Source organism: Microcaecilia unicolor, chromosome 2, assembly GCF_901765095.1.
Source record: "Microcaecilia unicolor chromosome 2, aMicUni1.1, whole genome shotgun sequence".
Classification (NCBI taxonomy): domain Eukaryota; kingdom Metazoa; phylum Chordata; class Amphibia; order Gymnophiona; family Siphonopidae; genus Microcaecilia; species Microcaecilia unicolor.
Window position 1 is genome coordinate 503,188,392 of NC_044032.1, and position 22,568 is coordinate 503,210,959.

Consider the following 22,568-nt stretch of genomic DNA (forward strand, 5'->3'; position numbering starts at 1 on the left):
TATTGGAGACAACTAATGCTCTCCTTCTGTGTTGGTGTCCACAGGTTATACAGGTTCCAATTAAATAATTAAAGAATTGTGTCCCTCTTTTTAAGTCCCTTGGTGCTGCTTTTTGCGTTCATTTGCAGCAACATAGGAAATGTTAACGAATGTTAGCAAAATGACTCCACAAGCAAAAGAAAAAAAAACTCTATTTCTGCACTGACCAATAGGCTACACCATTGCTGTTTTCTTGGGAATGGCCATAATATCTGGCGCAATCATAGAACTTGGTATTTGCGGTCACTATTACATCTTTGGAGGGTGGGAGGGGATCAGTGATTACTGGGGGGCTTAAGAGGAGGTCGTTCCTTAATCCCTCCAGCAGTTAGGACACCTTTTTCTGACTTAGCTGCAATTGACCAAAAAAAGTACAAATGGGCCTTCAGGACTGGAACAATCAAGAGATCTTTAATAAATAGACCTGACATGGGCCATGTTTTGGTGTACATAGGGGTCAAATACAATGAAATCACTCAAATAAATCATAAACATGACTTATCTCCAGACAAAAGTGCAGAAGTACAGTCAACAGAGCTTGAAATCATGTCTTAAAGCACCACGTCTAACAACAATGTGAGCATTAGCGAATACCATATGTACACAGAAGCACGGCCCGTGTCGGGACTTTTTATTAAAGATTTCTTGATTGTTCCAGTCCTGAAGGCACATTTGTACTTTTATTTTTTTGCCTTTTTGTTTTGTTTTTTGTTCTGTCTTTGCTTGTGTACTTTTGGACCCTCTCTTTTGCTACTTAGTCATGACTGAAACAGATCTATATAAAAACATACTTCTTTTTTTCCTGGACTTTTTTTTTTCTGTTCCATTATCGCTGAAAAGGTCCTGATTGCAAGTCTGTCCACCTCCACCATGCCCCTTTGCAATTTGGACGAACTGCGGAGTTAAAACGTCCCAATTCTGAGTTTCAAAAATTGTGATTTAGACGTTTTAGCAAGAAAAACGTTCGTTTGCCATTTTAGAGATGTTTTTCTCTTTTCAAAATCAGCACCATAAGCATCTGTGTGCCTTTATAAATAGACTGGAAATATAGGCACTTACTTGGCCTTCACAGGTAGACAATCTGTTATAAAATTACCTTTTTACAGGGTAATTTTATGATAGATTGCCTAGGTTGAGAAGATAGGTAGACACTTAGGGCTCTGTTTATTGAGGTGCGCTAGCATTTTTAGAATGCGCTAAACGCTAGAGTTGGCCATATGTTTCTATGGGTGACTTTAGCATTTAGCACGTGCTAATGATTAGCACTCGCTAAAAATGCTAGCTCACCCTTAGTACTGCTTAGTAAACAGGGCCTTCTTGGAGTATAATAACAGGTTGCCTTGTATTAAGGTCAAGTTAGTACCTTTTCCCAGCCTATTTTGTACACATACGGGTGCCTAGGTGTTATTATAAAACTGTAGTGGCAAAAAGGCAGAAATCATGACTGGATTGAAATCATTTGACATTTACTTTTTCTCTGGAGCAGGTGTAAATATTCAGTGTAAAGTACACAAGTATTTTTCAGTTCAATCTTTTTTGCTAATGAATTGAATGTCAAAACAGAAATGAGCAAATACCACCTACATTTTGTCTGGGTTACAGATCGAACATTATACAACATGTAACCCATCTATTTATCCCAGCTGACTCTGTACCACCAATGTCGTCCCAATCTATATATCGGCACTTGGCCCCTCAGCTACATATTGTAGAAAATCATTAGCATCATGTTTTTGTTTTTTGATTGTTCCAATGCGTGCTTATTAGGTGTTTCATTATTATTATGCTGACATTGCATTATCTCTTTGTTGTTTGAATTTCAGTGTTGTTAAATGTGTATATTTTTATTGTTCATTAACACCAGTTATCAGCTAATTATTAAATTAAGGTATGTGCTCAACTGACCTTATTCTATAACTTGCGGTTGGAAATTTGTACGTCATAAATTTGGCCAAGCAGCTTTCTAGAATTAAGTTTACATGCTTAGAGTACATGCTTGTCACAACTTGGGAGGTGAGCCCTTAGGCAACAGTCGATCTTATGCTACCCACTCAGCCCAAAGGCTGGGCAGGCCCCAACTGGTGGCAGGCAAGTATCGTACCAGTGGAGATGAGGGCAGAGGGGGGGTGGCCCTTAGAAGAGCCCTTGGGGGTCTGGCCTGACAGTGTCAGAACCAGAAAATGGCCCTAAAGAGGACCGTTAGCAGGCCTGGCTGTCAAGGCCAGGGAATAGCAGCGTCGGAGGGCCCAGAAGACAGGAACAAGACACAAATAGGCACAGACTGGGTCAGGACAGGAACAGGACTGCAACAAGGCTGGAGCTGAACTGGAACAAAGGCTAGCCCACACATGCTAGACTATTCTAGGAGACCTGTTGAGATTATAGGGTTACCATATGGCTCCAGAGAAAGGAGGACATATTGATCCAGTCCAGGTTTTGCTTCCATTGAAAGCAATGGAAGTAAAACCCAGACTGGCTCAATGTGTCCTTATTTTTCTGGAGCCATATGGTAACCCTAGTTGAGAAGACACTGGCTGGGAGTCAGGAAGTTCCTTATATACTACCAAACAGGAAGTGATAACATCAGCCTGTTCCCTCTTGCAAGGCTAAAAAGGAAGTGTAGGGTTTCTGGGAAGTAAAGCAGATTCTTCTTGGCATGGAATTCTGTAGTAGACAACAGAAAACAGGTGAGAGTCATGACAATGCACGCTTCTACACCTTCTTTTGAGCAGGTGTATATTTGTGTGAGGGCATTTATGCACTACCAATTGTCATTGTAGGAGTCTATTTTATAAAGTCACGTGGAGGGGCATAATCGAACGGCACCGCCCATCTAGATGGCCGGCACCGCAAAAAGCGGTCCCGTATTATCGAAAAAGATGGCCGGTCATTTTTTGTTTTGATAATACGGTTGGGGCCGGCCAAACGTCAAAGATGTCCGGGTTTGAGATGGCTGGCATCGGTTTTCGCCCATAATGGAAACTAATGCCGGCGATCTCAAACCCAGCCAAATCCAAGGCATTTGGTCATGGGAGGAGCCAACATTTGTAGTGCACTGGTCCCTCTGACATGCCAGGACACCAACCGGGCACCTTAGGGGGCACTTCTAAAAATTAAAAAAAAAATTTAAAATAGCTCCCAGGTGCATAGCTCCCTTCCCTTGGGTGCTGAGCCCCCCAAATCTCCCCAAAACCCACTCCCCACAACTCTACACATTACCATAGCCCTTAAGGGTGAAGGGGGGCACCTAGATGTGGGTACAGTGGGTTTTGTGGGGGGGGGGGGGGTTGGAGGGCTCCCATTTACCACCACAAGTGTAACAGGTAGGGGGGGATGGGCCTAGGTCCACCTGCCTGAAGTGCATTGCACCCACTAAAAACTGCTCCAGGGACTTGCATACTGCTGTCAGGGAGCTGGGTATGACATTTGAGGCTGGCAAAAAAAGTTTTTTTTTTTTTTTGGGGGGGGGGGGGGGGGGAGGTTTCGGTGGTGACCACTGGGGGAGTAAGGGCAGGTGATCCCCGATTCCTTCCGGTGGTCATCTGGTCAATTGGGGCACTTTTTTGAGACTTGGTCCTGAAAATAAATGGACCAAGTGAAGCCGGCGAAATGCTCGTCAGAGCCAGCCATCTTTTTTCCATTATCAGGCAAAGCCATCTATCTCGAAACCACGCCCCCATCCCGCCTTCACTACCCTGCCGAAACGCTCCCTTGAATTTGGCCGGCTCCGCGACGGATTGAAGCCGGCCAAAATCGGCTTTCAATTATACCGATTTAGCCGGGTTCAGGAGATGGCCGGCCATCTCCCAATTTGTATCGGAAGATGGCCAGCGATCTCTTTCGAAAATAAGCTGGATAGTCACCTAGGTTGCATTTATTAAATATGAAAACCTTTAAGCACCCTTTTATATATTTTTTGAACTGTCAGAAATAGCATTTGTGCTTCCATTTGTCACTTCTTTGCACTATGCAGAGTAACACTACAGTCATCATTGGTCCATTTTCATTAATTATTTCAATTCGTCATATCATCTTCTTATATTCTATAATTCTTATCCCAAAATCTTTTTGACTCTTCTTCTAGAACAATTGTCAAACAATCAAAAATGGCACTGAGACTTTTTTTTTTCAACGGATTTTTAATTGTTTGACAATTGTTCTAGAAGAAGAGCCAAAACAATTTTGGGATAACAATTAAAGAGTATATGAAGATGATATGAGGAATTGAACTAATTAATGAAAATGAACCAATGACGATTTCAGTATTACTCTGTTTAGTGTATAGTAGTGACAAATAGAAGTACCAATGCTATTTCTGACGGACTAAAAAAATATATAAAAGGGTACTTAAAGATTTTGTAAGGCTGAGAGTTGGTTTCTATTACATTTTGGTCTCCCTGCATATATTTAACTGCACCCTTTTAAGTAGATTTATTAAATATGCACATTTGGGGGGGGGTTGACATAGGCACCCTGTTATAAAATTAGCCCTTGCAGCTGTGTGCACATATTTTATAAAGTGCATCACAACTCCACCCGTGCTGCACTGAAAATAGACCACAAGGAAAGTTTATGCATATAGGGATCCTTTTACTAAGGCGCGCTAGCCTTTTTAGCACATGCTAAAAATAGGTGTGCGCTAAACGCTAGAGACGCCCGTATATTCCTATAGGTGTTTCTAGTGTTTAGTACGTGGTAATCAGCATGTGATAAAAACACTACCACACCTTTGTAAAAGACCCCCATATGGACTAAAAGTAAGTGCTGTGCTTCTGTACAACCACTGGTTCTGTATACCCTGTACAAATTTATAAGAGCCATTTTCCACATACATTCAATCGTTGTTTTAGTATCTGACTAGTAATAAGACACTCATCCTGTTTAATCACTACATGATTTTCAACTGTCATTTTTTTAACTGTGGTAGAGAAATTATGAATAAGTAGCAGAAATGTATTTAAAATAGAATTAGATTTTTTTTTCTGTTTCATAGTAAATTTTGGTTTTGTAATGTGTTCACTGTCTAGGAGATTGAGGAACTTGATAGAAAACTGAAACTTGAAGTGTCACAGAAGGAATTAATTCAGCATCAGCAGCGCTTAGAGAAGATTCAGACGTGGACTACAGATGAGCTGGTGTCCTACAATGAAGTTGGGGAAGCTGTCCCTAGGACAATGTCTGAGGTTCTAAGACAAGCTTTAAATGCTTGTAAAAGGCTAATAGATCTTCAAAGAGAGAGGTGAGATATATAATTATAATAAATGACTACAGATGAAGGCCTGTATGGTCCATTCAGTCTGCCTAGAAAAGTTGCCAGGGTTGCACCAACCACTCCATGCAAGTGACCCCCTCTATGCTCTCTCTTTTATTTGTGTGAGTTATATTTTGCTTTATCTGGAAATACTGTATACATTTATTTCATTTTCTTGCCATATAAGGATCTTCTGTGCTTATCCCACACCTTTTTGAATTCCATTGTTGTTTTCATACCCACCACTTCGTATTGAAGAGCATTGCACCACACTCTGTGAAACAGTATTTCCTGATGCTGCTTTTCAGTTTCCTTTATTGCAGCTTTGTCATGTCTTCTAGTTCTATAACCTCCCTGTTTTTGGAATTTGTTTTGTTCATTGATATCTTTCAAGTGTTTAAAGATTGTATCATATCCCCCTATCCCTCCTGTCCTCCAGGGTATGCATATTGAAGTCTTGAAGTTTCTTTTCTTTTTTTTGTAACATTTGTACCCTGCGCTTTCCCACTCATGGCAGGCTCAATGCGGCTTACAAATACAGGTACTTATTTGTACCTGTGGCAATGGAGGGTTAAGTGACTTGCCCAGAGTCACAAGGAGCTGCCTGTGCCTGAAGTGGGAATCGAACTCAGAGCCCACCACCCTAACCACTAGGCCACTCCTCCTTTTCATACTTCTTCTGGTGCAGTTGCCATAACATTTTGGTCACTTTCCCTGAACTGCTTCAAGTCTTTGTACATGATCTCCAAAACTGAACAGAGTACTCCCAAGTGCAATCTCATCAACACTTCATTTCTACTTATTATATCCCTCTCTGTGCAACCAAGCTTTCTTTTCACCTTGGCCACCACCTTCACATTGTTTCACCACCTTGAGGTCATCAGACACTATCATCCCAAGGTTCCTCTCGTGGTCCATACACTGAGTCTCTCACCTTCTTTCGCACACAGCTCCTTTTGGATTTCTGCAAGTAAAATTCATCACTCTGCATTTCTTTGCATTAAAACTTAACTGCCAAGCTGTAACCCACATTTCTAATTTTTGAAGATCTCGTCTCGATTTATTTATTTATTTATTTTAACCAAACCAAGAGTGGAAGATGACCAAATGTTGCAAAAAAGTTCCTTTAATGGGTAAAGAACATGTTAGATACAAGTCCCAGATAGAGAAACTCAGCACAGGCTGTGTTTCGGCTGGTCAGCCTTCATCAGGAGAATCTTGGTACATAACAGAAAAACCAAAAGACATAATGATAAATATATAATAAATACATAAGTGCACTGAAAAAAACCCCATAAGTATTTGCATTAGAAAAGAAAAAAGGAGAAGAAAATGTGAACACAAAAAGAAGAAATATGAACCGAAGCTCAAAACACTTTGTGGAGAAGCCAGTGTGATCACATGAAAACACTTCACTCCCCCCCACCTTTTAGAAAGCCACGCTTGCGGCCGCCAGTGCAACAGTGCCCACCCAAAGTAAATGGGCCATGTCGGCAACATCACACATCTCTGCAAAAGGGGGGGATAGTTGTGAAAAGATGTGACTAATTGCCAAATTTAAAAAAGCCAGTGTGATCACATGAAAACACTTCACTCCCCCCCACCTTTTAGAAAGCCATGCTTGCGGCCGCCAGTGCAACAGTGCCCACCCAAAGTAAATGGGCCATGTCGGCAACATCACACATCTCTGCAAAAGGGGGGGATAGTTGTGAAAAGATGTGACTAATTGCCAAATTTAAAAAATGTATGTGAGTAATCATATCTCACCATGTGGTGAATATCCATTGTGCAAATATAAGGCCAAGAACTTATAGATAATCACACTGATCCTGAAATGAAGCAAAGTGCAAGAGGCAGTTGAAGTATTTAAGTATTTATGGGCGTTTCGTGAGCATTCGAAAATTTCCATGTGTAATTACAGAATACAGGTCAGTGTACCTAAATCTATGCGCACTCATTTACACCAGGTTTTTATTGGCATAAATGGATGCATGTAGATTTAGACACTGTGGTATTGACTAATCGTATTCTATATACTACGCCTAAATCGTATAAAATATGCTTTTTTTCACGTGGAGTTTTAACGGGCCGTATATAGAATCTGGCAGTAAATGTCTAATCCGCAATGGAATAATCCCTGCAGAAGAACAGTTTAAGATTCCACTATTTTCAACATAAAACCGCAATCATTGTTGCTGGCTTAAAAATACCATACTTAATTAAATAAACGGGCCATACAGCCACAAATTAGCATAAAATAAACTGTCTATAATCTTGCTCATGGTATAAAGTTGAACTTTTTGTCAGTTTGTGTACTGATGCGGATATTCCAGTTTGAACAACTAGTATGCATTAGGTTCATGTAAATGCAGTAATTAATTTAGGAGCCTTTTTACTAAGACGTGTAGGTGCCTACGCACATACAACATATGTCAAATTAGAACTACCGTGCGGCTACCATGTGTCCGAGGCGGTAATTCTAATTTTGACGCATGTCCAAAATACACAACAGAAAATAATTTCTATTTTCTACCTTTTGGTGGTTACAGGGCGGTAATCGGCAGTGTATATAATTAAGTATGGTATTTTTAAGCCAGCTATGTCTACAGTGATTTCGGTTTTATGTGGTAAATAGTGGAATCAAACTGTTATCTTCTGCAGGGTTTATTCCATTGCGGATTAGACATTTTATGTTGATCATATGCACCCTTACAGGTATTCAGCTTTTTTAAATCTTTAGCTGGATTCTCTATCAGTATATTCTTATTTTATGCTTAAGGTTTCCCTATTTTTATCTCCTATAGACAGTTTAATTAATGCAGTGTTTGATATTTTCAGTTGGATTAAATTCTCTTTTGTTGAGTCTCGATAGGTAATTACATATTTTATTCTTTTAAGTTTTTAAATACTTCAACTGCCTCTTGCACTTCAGCATCGGTGTGATTATCTATAAGTTTTTGGCCTTATATTTGCACAATGGACATTCACCACATGGTGAGATATGATTATTCACATACATTTTTGAAATTTTGGCAATTAGTCATGTCTTTTCACAACTATCCCCCCTTTTTTGCAGATGCCGACACGGCCCATTCACTTTGAGTGGGCTGCGTAGGCATTGCCTCACCAGCCACCGCTGGCGCAGCTTTGTAAAAGGGAGTGGTAAGTGTTTTCATGTGATCACAGTGATCTCTCCAGGCATGGTAATATGTCATCAATGAGACTTGTTGAACCATGCCTCTGTAATGGCCACAATGTCTTAAGTCCATTTCCACCATTAGGGCTTCTAGATCAGGAATTTTATTGCCTAGGCTGTGAGCATTTGTGTTCAAATCCTTCCACTAATTTTAGATTGTTTGCTTTTATTGTGTAAACCTTTTAATCTTGTCTCCTCTTCTCCTTTGTTACTGCTGACTATATTGCGATCACCTGTCTTGTTAATTTTTGTTTTGCTGGGGATGCCATCCTAAACCTATTTTCTCCCATCTGCCACCCCTTTTATCTAATTTAAATGCCTGTCCACTCATTGATTAAAATTTTCACTTAGGATCCTGTTTTCCTGCCACTGAAAGATGTAATCTGTCTTTGCAGTACAGCCTCATGTTGTCCATCTATTGCCTCAACCGCCTCTTTGTCTAAAACTTTCTTGCTTACCTCAAGCTTGAAATCATGTATTAAAGTTGGTTGTGAGATGCAACCTGTCTTCTGTCTTACCATGAACAGGTAGAACTTCTGAAAATGCTATATTAACTTTGGGTTTGTCTGTCTCCCAAATTTTGGAAGTCCTTTGGTATTACAGAGGTGCTATTGTATTGCTCTTCGTTTTTGTTGATCTTGTATGCACTTACTGCCAGAATTCTGTAAAATGAATTATATAAGTAGAAATACAGAATCCAAATTGCTACCATCTGTTCCTGCTTTAATCACAAGTGCCATATCTGCATCAGACTGTACGTCCTTGATTGTCGTACTAGAAAACTGAGTCACACCACTATGATAATGCCTTTGTTCACATACTATGGCACAAGTTTTTACTATCCATAGAAAACATATGCACTAGTTATCAGTATATGCTAACACAATCTTCCCACGAGATTCAGTGTAGCAGACTATATAGATCCAATTTAATCCATCCCAGAAACATTCACACCTTTATTCGTTTTTGCCTTTTTGGTGACCTCAGCAGTGCTTATTGCTCAAACCAAAAGCAAGGCAATGTATTTAGCACCAACTTCCTCATCTTTATAATCTTCTATTCAATTTTAGTAATTTTTAAATTTTACTTATTTGTATGTAGGGAGGAGCGCCCGTTCCATCAGACTGTGTCTCACCAAACATAAATCAAGAATCACCACCCAGAGTGCTCAAGCTCCATTAGTTGACCACTGGTTACAATGTCATCATACAGTGGAAGACTTGAAATGGAGAATTATAGAACACGTGAACCAGGGGGTGGAGGGTGGGTCGGTTAAAAAGCTATTGAACTATAGAGAACAATTTTACATTTTCAATTTGCAGACGGTGATGCCTATGGGCTTAAATGCCGAATTAGAATGGGCATCGCTGATTTGAAGGAGGGTAGTTGTTTCTGTCCAATGGGAGTCAAGGGGTGGGCTGATGACGTCAGGAACAGCTGTTGTATTTAAAGGGATTCAAAAAACGCCGGTGCCATCTTGACTAAGGGTTTGCTCCCGAGAAAGAATACAGTAGAGCTGGCGCTGAGAGAGACTTGAGGTAAGAGAAGGGCTAGTGGGGGTTGACTTTTCCCTTGTTTTTGATGGACTTAGAATTTGTTGTCTGTCTAACAAAGGGATGAGGAATAATGATGGTTTTTGTTCTTTATTGTAGGGATATGTCCTTGATACAGCTCATATTAGAGCGAAACATGCATGTCGGGCAACTAAATCCCTGGGTCTGACATGTTGAGATAAGTAAAATTTAAAATTTGAAAATTTAAAAATTACTAAAATTGAATAGAAAATTATAAAATCGGGTGAGCCGATGAGGAAGTTGGTGCTAAATACATGTCATGCTTTTGGTTTGAGCAATGAGCACTGCTGAGGTCACAAAAAAGGAAAAAACGAATAAAGGTGTGAATGTTTCCGGGATGGATTAAATTGGATCTTTTATAGTCTGCTGCACTAAATCTCGTGGGAAGATTGTGTTAGTTGATGCATTGTGGAGTGGAAGTTGGTTGAATTAACTGCTATCGACTCTAGTTATCAGTATTACATGTAATGTTACATGTAATCACCATAAGCTCATACATCTTCATCTCTAATGCTACTCATTGAGTGATATGTACAAAACATATATTCACATTCTGTCATGTTTTTGAGCTAAAAAGTGAGAAATTATAGTTGAAGTAGCAAATACATACAAAACCATACCAGGAATGACTGACAATTATATTTAAACCTGTACAGCCATCAACAATAATTTCCTCACAATACAAAATAATGATAACATTAAAATAATTACAAAAATTTGGCTGTATCTGCAGAAAGAGCTAACCAGCTTTACAGATGGAATTAAAAAAAAAAAAGCCCAATAAAGAGTGATTAATCAACATCAGTAGATTTTAACATGGTTCTCTGATACCAATCACTTATATGGTCCATTCTACTGATTCCATTTAACAGTCCTGGGCTTTGTCGTCAGTTTTGTTGGTTGGCTCCAGATTCATTTAGGTAGTACAGTAGGACAATGGTGTATTTACAGTATCTGCTCCCAAATGTTGAGAGTGACCTTTTGTATCCTTTGCTTTCTAATCCATCATTGATAGTTACATAGCTTGCTACAGTTCTCTTGGTTGATTATAAAATATTGTGACTTCTGACTACTGTTTGCCCGATTCACGAGAATCCAAAGAACTCTGTAGTGGTTGAGAAGACCAGTACATCCCAGTAGGTCTCCTTTTTTTCCTGCAGAGTTTTTGGATGTGACAGGAAGGTCCCAGTAGACAGACATATATAGATATCAAAATTCATGACACTTACATGGAATCAAGTTAAAAGGAGATAAATATTGAAATATTTAATGTCAATTTTACTTAGATTAAGAAAAGAAGAATTGGATCTTGTGTTGTCTGGACATCTCCAGGAAAACATAGAAATGGATATGTTTTTGACATTCCACAGCCAGGTAAAATTGTTAACTAGTGTATGAATTAAGTTTGTTTTCTTTGAATTTTAACAACTAATGGGGTCCTTTTACCAAGCTGCGAGAAAAAGGGCCCTACGTTAGCGGAGGGGGACGTTTTTCCTATGCTTCACAGCCCTTTTTAGTGCGGTGGGTAAAAAGCCCCCAGACACACACGACCAGTGCAGTAAGAGAACTATTACCGCATGGCCATGCGGCAGAGATCCCATACCGCCACCCACTGAGGTGGCGATAAGGGCTCCCGTGCTAACCCAGCAGTAACCGGGTGGCGCACGGCAAAGCCGGATTACCAATGGTTTTTTTTTAATTATTTATTTATAGTTTCAAAATTACACATCTTCTCATAGAAGTATACAGTAACAAAGAAAAAAGAACTAGGAAATAATCACATTCTTGGGACAACTACTTGTCTCAATAGTGGAAACATTTTTACCTTAAACATCGACCACAATATTGGAAATACTTAAATGGATCCAAGATATACTTATAATACATAAAGGAAAATAATAACAAATTGTTACATGCTCCGGGTACATTCTCAATCTACCATACAGTGTCCGCATGGAAATCTAAATTTTAACAATAACATTCTCAGCTTCTCTAGCATTAATAAAGTCCTCGAGTTGTTTTGGATCAGAAAATTGGTAATTATTTTGTAAATAAATAAAACGACAAATACAAGGAAATTTGAGAGTAAATGTTGCCCCTAAATTTAATACTCTTTGGCGTAGAGCCAAAAAGGCTCTGCGCCTAGCCTGAGTTTCTTTAGCTAAATCTGGAAAAATCCTAATTTTTGCACCAAAAAACATCGAGTCCATATGTTTGAAGAATAACTTTAACACCATCTCCCTATCTATCTCAAGTGCAAAAGTCACCACCGCTGTTGTCCTTTGCGTAACAACTTCTAGAGAGGATTCCAAAAAGGATGTTAGGTTCAGTCCTCCATCCACAACCGCCTGTTCTCCTCCAGCTTTAGATGGTATTAATGTCTGGAGGTATATCACTCTTGTAATGGGTGGTAGGGCTTCACCCGGCATCCCCAAAACCTCTCTCAAATATCTTTTAACCATTTCAACCGCAGAAATAACAGGAGATCTGGGGAAATTGACAAGTCTCAAATTAAGTCTCCTCTGCTGGTTTTCAAGATATTCCAACTTCCTTTTAACGAAATTACTGTCCTTAATTGTGGCTTTATTCAAATTCTCCAGATTTGTAATTTTGCTGTCAAATACTTTTATTTCAGACAACTGTTGGGCATTAATTTGCTCCTGAGTTAACAGGGCTTCCGACAATATCTTAATCTCCGCAGCGTTTTTTTTCAAGACTAACTGAAGCGAAGAGTGCATTGAAAAAGTTAGATCCCATAGTGATTCAACAGTCACTACAGCTGGTTTCACCGCTACGATATTAAACTCAGGAAGGGGGGTGTTGGAAATCCGCTGTAAATTATCTTTCATTGTTAAGGAAAAATTTGTAAACCCCTGTCCTACCAGGTTTCCTTCACTTCCTCCACGTTCGGCTGGGCTCCTTTCTTCGAGGGTCCCTTCCATTTCAGGCTCCGGGGCTCTCGAATCTCTAGCCTCTCGGGCACTTCCTGGTTGTGGTGGCGTTGCGCGGACGTCGGGGCTCAAAGAAGCCCCGTCTACACTGCTGGCCGAGTTATTGAAAACCGGTCGGGTAGCGGGAGAAGATGTAGCCCGGGGACCCAGCGATACACCGCAGCTTTCCAGGGTCATCTGCCTCGATAAGACGGCACCAGCGGGGGTAACAGGAGCCTCCCTCACTTTGCCACGCCGTTTCCCCATAACTAAGGGAAACCAGCTGCCTTACTCAGCTCAAACTGAGGTAAGTCACGGAGGCACGTCTGGAGTATCAACTCAATCCAGCGCCATCTTGGATCCGGGGTCCCAATGGGTTATCGCCGTGAAAACCATTTCCACAGGTTTTCTTTTTCCCCCAGAAATGGCGCGCGCTCGGGGCAGGACTAACAGCGGAGGTCGCATTGGACCGGCAGTAGTCCCGGAAGAGCGAGCAGTAAGCCTGCATTGAGCTTACCGCTCTGTAAAAGGGCCCCAATATGTTTTAGTCCAATGTAGAGATTTTATAGTCATGTGAAATGTATGTTGATACATTCATCTATAAATAAAAATAAACAAGGTAAAAACTTCTTTTCTTAGTTCAGTATGCAGGTACCTATGTAAACAAACTTATATGTGCAAACCCCACAACAGAACCAGTCTTCCTAGTCAGAATTAACCAGCAATGATTTTGTCACATACTTCCAAGTTTGTTAGGAATTTACTCTCCTGAGCATCAGGGGAAGATTCTTAGCATTGAACCAGAGTAGACACCTCTGATAGCTCTGGAGAAAAACTGTCTCTGTGTGCCAAAGTCCTGAGCTTCCCTGCACTCACTTCAGGGAAGCAAGCTAATTGGGCTGCTAGCCTGGTGCTAAGGACTAGCTGCCTGGGCTGGATGTAAGATAACTGTTACCTCTGTACTGATAAGCTGGCTGTGCAAACTGCTGGAGCGGGAGAAGATGTCCTGTACCTGCCACAGATCAACTAAGAAGCAAGTGTCTTATGGTGAGAATTCAGGGTTCATTCCTATAGTTTGGGGGCAGATAGTGATCTTTTCTCATTATCATAAGCCGTATTAGATCATGAGCATGGTTTATTAGCTGAGATATATTTGGCTTCTAGTATTCTCGGATACAATTCTCAGCACTGTTCAGATTTATATATATAATATATGTATATATATATATATATATATATAGATAGATATATATATAGATATATATATACACAGATTTCTATTTTTGTGTATTTTTTTTAGTAATATATCTTTGGTATAACCCTAGTAGTATTTATTTTATGTGTTTGCTTGCTGTTTCACTAATTATATATAATAATTTATTTATTTTATATATTGGCATATTGCTTTATTTATTAGGTATTGCCAGTTGGAAAACAAATCCACTTGTTCTCTATAGTGAGCCACCCCACTAGACCAAAGCCCAGATAATTACTATATTAGGTGAACATTGTCTGATGGCAAATATTTACTGAGTTCAGTGATTAGCTGACCAGTAATTCCTACTACAGACTGCCTGTCTAATAGCAACTCTGGAATGGGCAAAAAACAAGCTGTACCTGAACCCATGCAAAATTTTGTGGGTTCCTATCACAAGTACCTGACTTAAAAATTCCTTTTGGGAAATATAAACCCTCCCTAAAATCACAGGTCAGGAATCTTGGGTTAATGCTAGACTCATTACTTACTTTGAGACCCCCCCCCCCCCCCATAGGCGGTCGGTGGCCCAACTGTTTGGGGAGGCTAAAGGGGGCGGGGTCAGGGGCGGTGCCAGGGGTGGGGCTTAAATCCATAATTATCTGACAACACAGAAAAAAATAAGTAAAAATAAAATAATAACAAGTAATACCTTTTATTAAATTTAGATATTAGATATGATAGACAAGTCACTTCACACTTCATTGCTTCAGATAAAATTATGTACAGTACCTATTACGAGTGAGCACCAATTTACTCCTTGAACTCAAAAGCTGCTGCCATACTCAGGCCAGTACCTGGATTGCTCTGGAGAGATAAATTAGCAGGGTAGGTGAAAAATAAAATGGCAGCCTGTGCAAGAGGAAAAAGCACAGGAAAACATGGATTCAGGGGGCCTGAGGAAGTACTGGAGCCACACAGGGAGGAAGAATGGAGTACAGCAGGTCTACTACTAGGTAGGGGTACGCAGTGTGAAAATTTTCATGTCATCTTTTTTTCCCCAACCTGGCATTGCAGCCAAGCAGCTCTGATCCTTCCCGCCCTCAGCTGAGCTTTCGGATGAGAGCCCTCCTCTCTCCGTTTCCCCCCTCCCCCGGCGCGTGTTTACCTGTTTTACTTTCAGCGGCAGCGAGTGGCGACGACGGCAGAGATAAAGAAAGCACTACGGGATTCTGCAGCTCCTTCCTTCCCTTTCCTCACACGTGGCCCGCCTTCTGCGATGACGTATTTCCTGTTTCCGCGAGGGCGGGCTACGTGTGAGGGAAGGGAAGGAAGGAGCTGCAGGATCTTGTAGTGCTTTCTTTATCTCTGCCGTCGTCGCCACTCGCTGCCGCTGAAAGTAAAACAGATAAACGCGCCGGGGGGGGGGGGGAGGAACGGAGAGAAGAGGGCTGTCATCCGAGTTGGGATAAGCCTGGGACCTGTTTCATGTCACAAATGATCCTGGAGGCAGCAGGTGTCCTTAACGCGGCAGGTGCATCTGTCTACACTGCTGCACTGACAAGGAAATGCGGGGAAGCTGGGAGATGGGCTGGCAGGCAAGTGCTTGGTTTGCTGGAGCTTGGGTGCATGCTCAGTTTTCTGCATGTATGTGATTGAGCACCCAAAGCTCCGGTAAACCCAAATTAAAGCCAGGCCCTAAATTTTTGTGTGCAACTGGTGAGCTGCCATGAGAGTTCATAGGCAACTGCTGGCAACAGAAGGGTCTGTCCAAAGCTGATTAAGTGATTGTGCCAGCCAGAGGAGCCAAGTGGGAGCCAGGTAAGGGGTTGCTGGAGCTTTCTTTTTGCTTTTTTAAAAGTCTTTGGGGCCATTTTTTGGAGTTCTGGTGTTTGGGCTCCAGGAACAAACTTTTTTAAAAAATGTTGATCGGGGGACGTCTTGAGGAGATGGGTTGAGGTATTAGTGGTCTGGCCAAGTGATTTTTGTGTGCAGCTAAAATGTTTTATTTATTTGTATTTATACCCCAAGTTTTCCCGTACAATTTTGAGTTCAATGTGGCTAACAAGCTAAAATGAAGGCATTACAAAATACAAAACAAAATACATAAACCCACACGTATCAATAAGGAAAGAATCGCAAATATATATAGAATTCAATAATAAAGCATAAAGGGGAGACTAGAAGGGGGAGATTAGGCACCAGGATCAATTGACAGAAATTTTTTGAAAAGAAAAGATTTAAAAAACTTACAAAAAAAACAAATAATCAAGTTGGGATCTTATATTTTTAGCAAGGAATTCCACCATTTAGTGTCTTGGTATGAAAAAGTAGCTGAATATATAGATTTATAAACTACTTTCTTACAGGTAAGAAAATGAAGATGCAGGTAGTCTCTTGCATCAAAGATTGAACTGTGAGAAGGCAAAGTAACAAGGGGCAACACCATACAAAATCTGAAATATGAGAGCACAGAGTTTGAATACAATCCTGACCTAATGGGAAGCCAATGCAAATGTATCAGCAAAGGAGTAGCCCTCTCAAAGCGGGGTACATGCGTGACAAGTCTAGCCGTATTTTGGGCAGTTTGCAGTTTCCTTAAGATACAGAACTTACACCCTGCATAGATGGAATTACAATAATCAAATTGGGTCAAAACAAGATATTGGACAAGAAATCTGAAAATACCAATTGAAAAAAGGGCCTAATGTGCTTCAGCTTCCAAAGTAATTTAAAGATTTAGTAACCACTGAGGACACCTGAGATTCAAAGGTTAAGTGCCGATCAACAATAAACCCCTAAAACTTTTAGAGTGGACTCCAAAGGATAAGAAACACAGTCAGTGCTAAAATTGCTGCAGGGATCATGGTCAACAAATTGGTTATTTCCAAAAATTTAGTCTTTTCCCAATTTTAGCCTGAATTCAGAGGCTCAGGATTCCCTCGAAAAGGGATGTAGTGACATCATCCACGTAGATAAAAGGATGGAATCCCATTGACTCAAGTGTCCCCCTAGCGAAGCCATCATGACATTAAAAAATGTTCGAGATAGGGGTGAGCCTTGCGGCACACCACAATTTGGAGACCAAGGTGATGATAATGCGCCTGACATTTTTACTCTATAAGTCCTAGACTTCAGAAAGACTTTCTCACAAACTGGTCTAGTAAATTTAACAAAATATCATGATCCACCACATCAAAGGCACTTGGCATATCAAATTGTATAACCAGGACCTTTTTGCATAAACAAATTTCCTCCTTAAAGGCAGAAACTAAAGTGGTTAAAAAGGTTGCAGTTCTATAGCACGGCCTGAAGCCAGATTGGGACATATGCAGGAGACAAAAGCTGGAAATATAGTCAGAGAGCTGGGCTGCTACAATTCCTTCCATCACCTCGACCAATACGGGGATGGAAGCAACTAGCCTGTAGTTGGCAACATCATTCAATGAGCCTGAGGGTGTTTTAGGAATAGGGGTTAAAATTATAGAACCCTTCTCATCTGGGAAGAGGTCTTGAGTAAACAAGAAAGATATATGTTCCCTGAGAAGTTGGGCTCAATGAGACCTGTTGAGGCCTGCCGGTTGGTATCATAAAAAGGAGCCCTAATATAGTTTTGGCATGGGTGTCAGGGTTTGAGGTGGGGGGGTTTGAAATTTTGTATAAAAATATGAAAAACAGACTACAGTTTAAGGTTTGAGTAAAAATTCTAAGTTGATGGTTGTGGTCTGCTTTGGGCTTAAAAATGGGTTTGGGTGAAATATTTTGTATTTTCTGTGGAGAAACTATAAAAAGTTTTATTTATAATGAAAGTCTATGGGGAAAGGGCACTTCAAAATGGAGATTTAGACTCACAAACTGGAAGGCCCATGCATGCAAAACATAACATTCCAAGTGCATGGATATGATTGACTGAGAGAGGCTGTGACAGGAAGAGTGTGACATAATCAGAGTCACCATCTCCTTGTTTAAAGTTTGGTTGGCAGTTAGTCAGAAGGGCTAAAGGCAGCATGACTGGAAATTATGTGGTGTGCTTCTGTGAGAAAATAGAAATATTTTTGACTGCTTCATTTAAAGGCTGAAAAAAGTTTAGAGAAAGTGTCTGGGTGATACTGGGGTTGAATTGTTTTAATTTTTAGTGATTTTCTATATTCTTTATTTATTTAAACATTCATAGCCTACTACTACTACTACTATTTAGCATTTCTATAGCGCTACAAGGCGTACGCAGCGCTGCACAAACATAGAAGAAAGACAGTCCCTGCTCAAAGAGCTTACAATCTAATAGACAAAAAATAAATAAAGTAAGCAAATCAAATCAATTAATGTGAACGGGAAGGAAGAGAGGAGGGTAGGTGGAGGCGAGTTGTTACAAGTGGTTATGAGTCAAAAGCAATGTTAAAGAGGTGGGCTTTCAGTCTAGATTTAAAGGTGGCCAAGGATGGGGCAAGACGTAGGGGCTCAGGAAGTTTATTCCAGGCGTAGGGTGCAGCGAGACAGAAGGCGCGAAGTCTGGAGTTGGCAGTAGTGGAGAAGGGAACAGATAAGAAGGATTTATTCATGGAGCGGAGTGCATGGGAAGGGGTGTAGGGAAGGATGAGTGTGGAGAGATACTGGGGAGCAGCAGAGTGAGTACATTTATAGGTTAGTAGAAGAAGTTTGAACAGGATGCGAAAACGGATAGGGAGCCAGTGAAGGGTCTTGAGGAGAGAGGGGTAGTATGAGTAAAGCGACCCTGGCGGAAGACGAGACGGGCAGCAGAGTTTTGAACCGACTGGAGAGGGGAGAGGTGACTAAGTGGGAGGCCAGCAAGAAGCAGATTGCAGTAGTCTAAACGAGAGGTGACAAGGGTGTGGATGAGGGTTAGGGTAGAGTGCTCGGAAAGAAAGGGGCGGATTTTACGGATGTTGTAAAGAAAGAAACGACAGGTCTTGGCAATCTGCTGGATATGAGCAGAGAAGGAGAGAGAAGAGTCAAAGATGACCCCAAGGTTTCGAGCTGAGGAGACAGGGAGAATGAGAGAGCCATCAACAGAAATAGAAAATGGGGGGAGCGGGGAGGTGGGTTTGGGGGGGAAAATGAGAAGCTCGGTTTTGGTCATATTTAATTTCAGGTGGCGTTGAGACATCCAGACAGCAATGTCAGACAAGCACGCTGAAACTTTGGTTTGGATGCAAGGTGAGATATCAGGGGTAGAAAGGTAGATTTGGGAGTCATCAGCATAGAGATGGTAGGAAAAGCCATGGGATGAGATTAATGAACCAAGGGAAGAAGTGTAGATAGAAAAGAGGAGGGGACCAAGAATAGAACCCTGAGGTACGCCGACAGGCAGAGGGATAGAAGTAGAAGAGGATCCACCAGAGTGAACACTAAAGGTGCGGAGGGAGAGGTAGGAAGAGAACCAGGAAAGGACACAGCCCTGGAATCCAAATGAGGACAGGGTATCGAGATGTATGCTGTGATCGACAGTGATTGACAGTGTCAAAAGCCTGCCTATTAACTAGGCGGATTACACAATTAGCAATCACAGTAATTTAAACAAATTACATACAAACACAAAAAGTCAGCAACTATAATTTAAACACTATGGGGCCCTTTTACTAAGCCAAGTAGGCACCTATGCGTGCCCAACTTGCGCCAAATTGCAGTTACCGCCCGTTTACCTCGTGGCCCTTGTGGTAATTTCAATTTTGGCATGCATCCACTACGAACATCTGAAAAATATTTTATATTTTCTGGCATGCGACATCTATGCGTGTCGAGTATCATTTGATGCACGTAGACCATTACCACCCGTTTACTGCGTGAGACCTTACCACTAGGTCAATGGCTTGTGGTAAGGTCTCAGACCCAAAATGGACGCGCAGCAATTTTCATTTTGCTGCATGTCCGTTTTTGGCACAAAAAAAGGGGGGGGGCATTTTTTGTAAGTGCACTAAGAAATCTGCGCGCCCAAAACATGTGTCTACACTACCGCAGGCCATTTTTCAGCATACCTTAGTAAATGGACCCCTATGTCTTTAACTTCATAAAAGAAAACATATCTAAATCCCCAAATATGCCTATGCAAATAACAATGCTTTTAAGTTTCTTAAAAATATCAAGATTCTGTATAAAACAAAGTCTCAAAGACAATTAATTCCATCCAATAGGACCCACATAAGATAATGCTACCTTTGCAGTAAAAGAGACTTGCAAACACTTCATTGATGGAACAATTAATCGTGTTTTTTCAGAACATAATGCCCTTGTAGGAATATAGCACTGCAACACTTTCTTAAAATAGGCAGGAACTGAATCATGTAAAGTCTTAAAAACTGAAGACTGAAACTGTTTGTATTTAGGAAAAAGGCCGAGTGATTTTACATTATTGTGCTAGAAATAAGTGTACCTGGGAACTGGGACCTCAAAGCTTGATTGACTTTAGTCAGTGCAGTTTGTCTAGCAAAAAAGGTGCTGGTACTCAAATGCCAGGCCACTCTTCAGGGTTGGAGTGATCATTGAGGGACCCACCCTACAATAGCCAGGCCCCCTGCAACCAGTCATAGAACCTATGGCAAGGCAGAATTTGTATGTAGAACCTGAGCTCTTTCATTAAAATACGAGAAACATGGGTCACGTTTAGCAGACAGTGGAAAAGGTGCCGGTACTCAGTACCCCCAAGTACCCCCTCAAAAAAAGACCTGACTTTAGTTGAGTGAGTGAGTTTAGGGCTTATAGTACTTCTACTACTACTTATCATTTCTATAGTGCTACTAGACGTACGCAGCGCTGTACACTTGAACATGAAGAGACAGTCCCTGCTCGACAGAGCTTACAATCTAATTAGGACGGACAAACAGGACAAACAAGAGATAAGGGGGTTATATAAGCTGGAAGAGAGAAGTATGGTATTGGCATCTTTGAATGGGCAGAGCTTTGGCTGAATATGTCTGTGTGGGAAATAGTGTGTTGTTATAGCAGGTAGAATATGGAAGAGGAAAGGTGATCTGCAGACAACACGCAGCGCGTGAAAGAACAGATCACACGTCAAGAAGGAGCAAGATTTTTATTCACTAGAAGAAGCCTCATACAGAAAACATGCCTCATGTGGGCCATGTTTCACCGCAGCAAAGAGCTGCATCAGGGGCAATCACAGAGATTCTTCAGTCACATACAAAATCATGGAAATATAAAAAGCCAGCAGTGCTTCAAAGCAGAATGCAGATGGCAGCATCCACTGTTTTGAATTACTGCTGGCTTTTTATATTTCCCTTATTTTGTATATGACTGAGGGAATCTCTGTGATTGCCCCTGACACAGCCCTTTTCTGGGGTGAAAGGAGGTCCATGTCGGACATTTTTTTCCATATGAGACTTCTTGTACTGAATAACATCTTGTTCCTCCTTGACATGTGATCTGCTCTTTAGTGCACTGACTGTTATTATAGGACACTGCTGAGTGCCTGTTTGTGTGTGCTGAAAGCCAGACTGCAGAAGAGCAGCACAGAAGAATGCCCTTTAATTTATAGTTTATTAACTTACTATACTTCTCAAATTGACAGAACAGAGTGGTGTACAGGCTAAAACTGAAGGTAGGAAAGAAACTTCATAATCGATAGGACAGTAACAGATACAAATAGAAAGTAAGACTATAATTTTTAAAAAAAAACATAAAAATTGAAAGGGAAGGGGCAGGGAAAAAAGGAAAAGGGGAATGCAGGAGAAAGTGAAAATGGTAAAATTTATATCAAGCCATCCCAGTTAACTTGAATTTCCATATGCCTGGTTAAATAATCAAGTCTTCAGTTCTGATTTGAAACTTTTAACAAGTTGGTACAAATACACAGAAGAAGATTATTTCAAATATAAGGTGAAAGAAATTATATCTAGTAGATTCTAACTGTGCAAACACGTTGGTCATTAAGGAAACAATGAACCCGACTAGGTGAATAAGGAATTGTGATAGATAATCTGGAATATTTACACTAAAAACCTTAAAAATTAGTAATGCTACGTTAAAGATAATCCTTTGTTCCATTGGTAACCAATGATGTTTTTTCCATGAATGAGTAATGTGATCTGAAAGTTATGTATGACAAAGAAGTCTAATAGCCAGATTCTGAAGAGTCTATAGTTATACTAATGTAGTATGAGGTAGATCAGAATAAGTAACATTATGCTGCACAGAAGAGTGACCTTTATTAGAGCTGGGAAACGATAATAAATAGGGGATCTTATTATTTATTTATTTTGCTAGCTATAAAGGCCTAAAAAGTATCCATATTCCCAGATAGTGCAAGATGTTGTTTGTAGTAAGGAAGACAGATTTCTTGCTTTTTAAAAGATTAGGATACTAGGTACAGCACCAGATCCTGAACAAAAGAAAAGAAGCAGGGCCCCAATGG

General features: G+C 40.7%; 1 protein-coding gene across 2 annotated transcripts in view; it reads left to right on the top strand.

Moving 5' to 3' along the window:
• Positions 1 to 22,568, top strand: part of EVC2 (EvC ciliary complex subunit 2) — a 351,907-nt gene that overhangs the window by 305,102 nt on the left and 24,237 nt on the right. For both annotated transcript variants that reach the window (XM_030191177.1, XM_030191178.1), the window contains exons 17-18: positions 5,067 to 5,278; positions 11,347 to 11,434. In XM_030191177.1, coding sequence (XP_030047037.1) covers positions 5,067 to 5,278; positions 11,347 to 11,434 — 300 coding nt within the window. The remainder of the gene's footprint in view (positions 1 to 5,066; positions 5,279 to 11,346; positions 11,435 to 22,568) is intronic.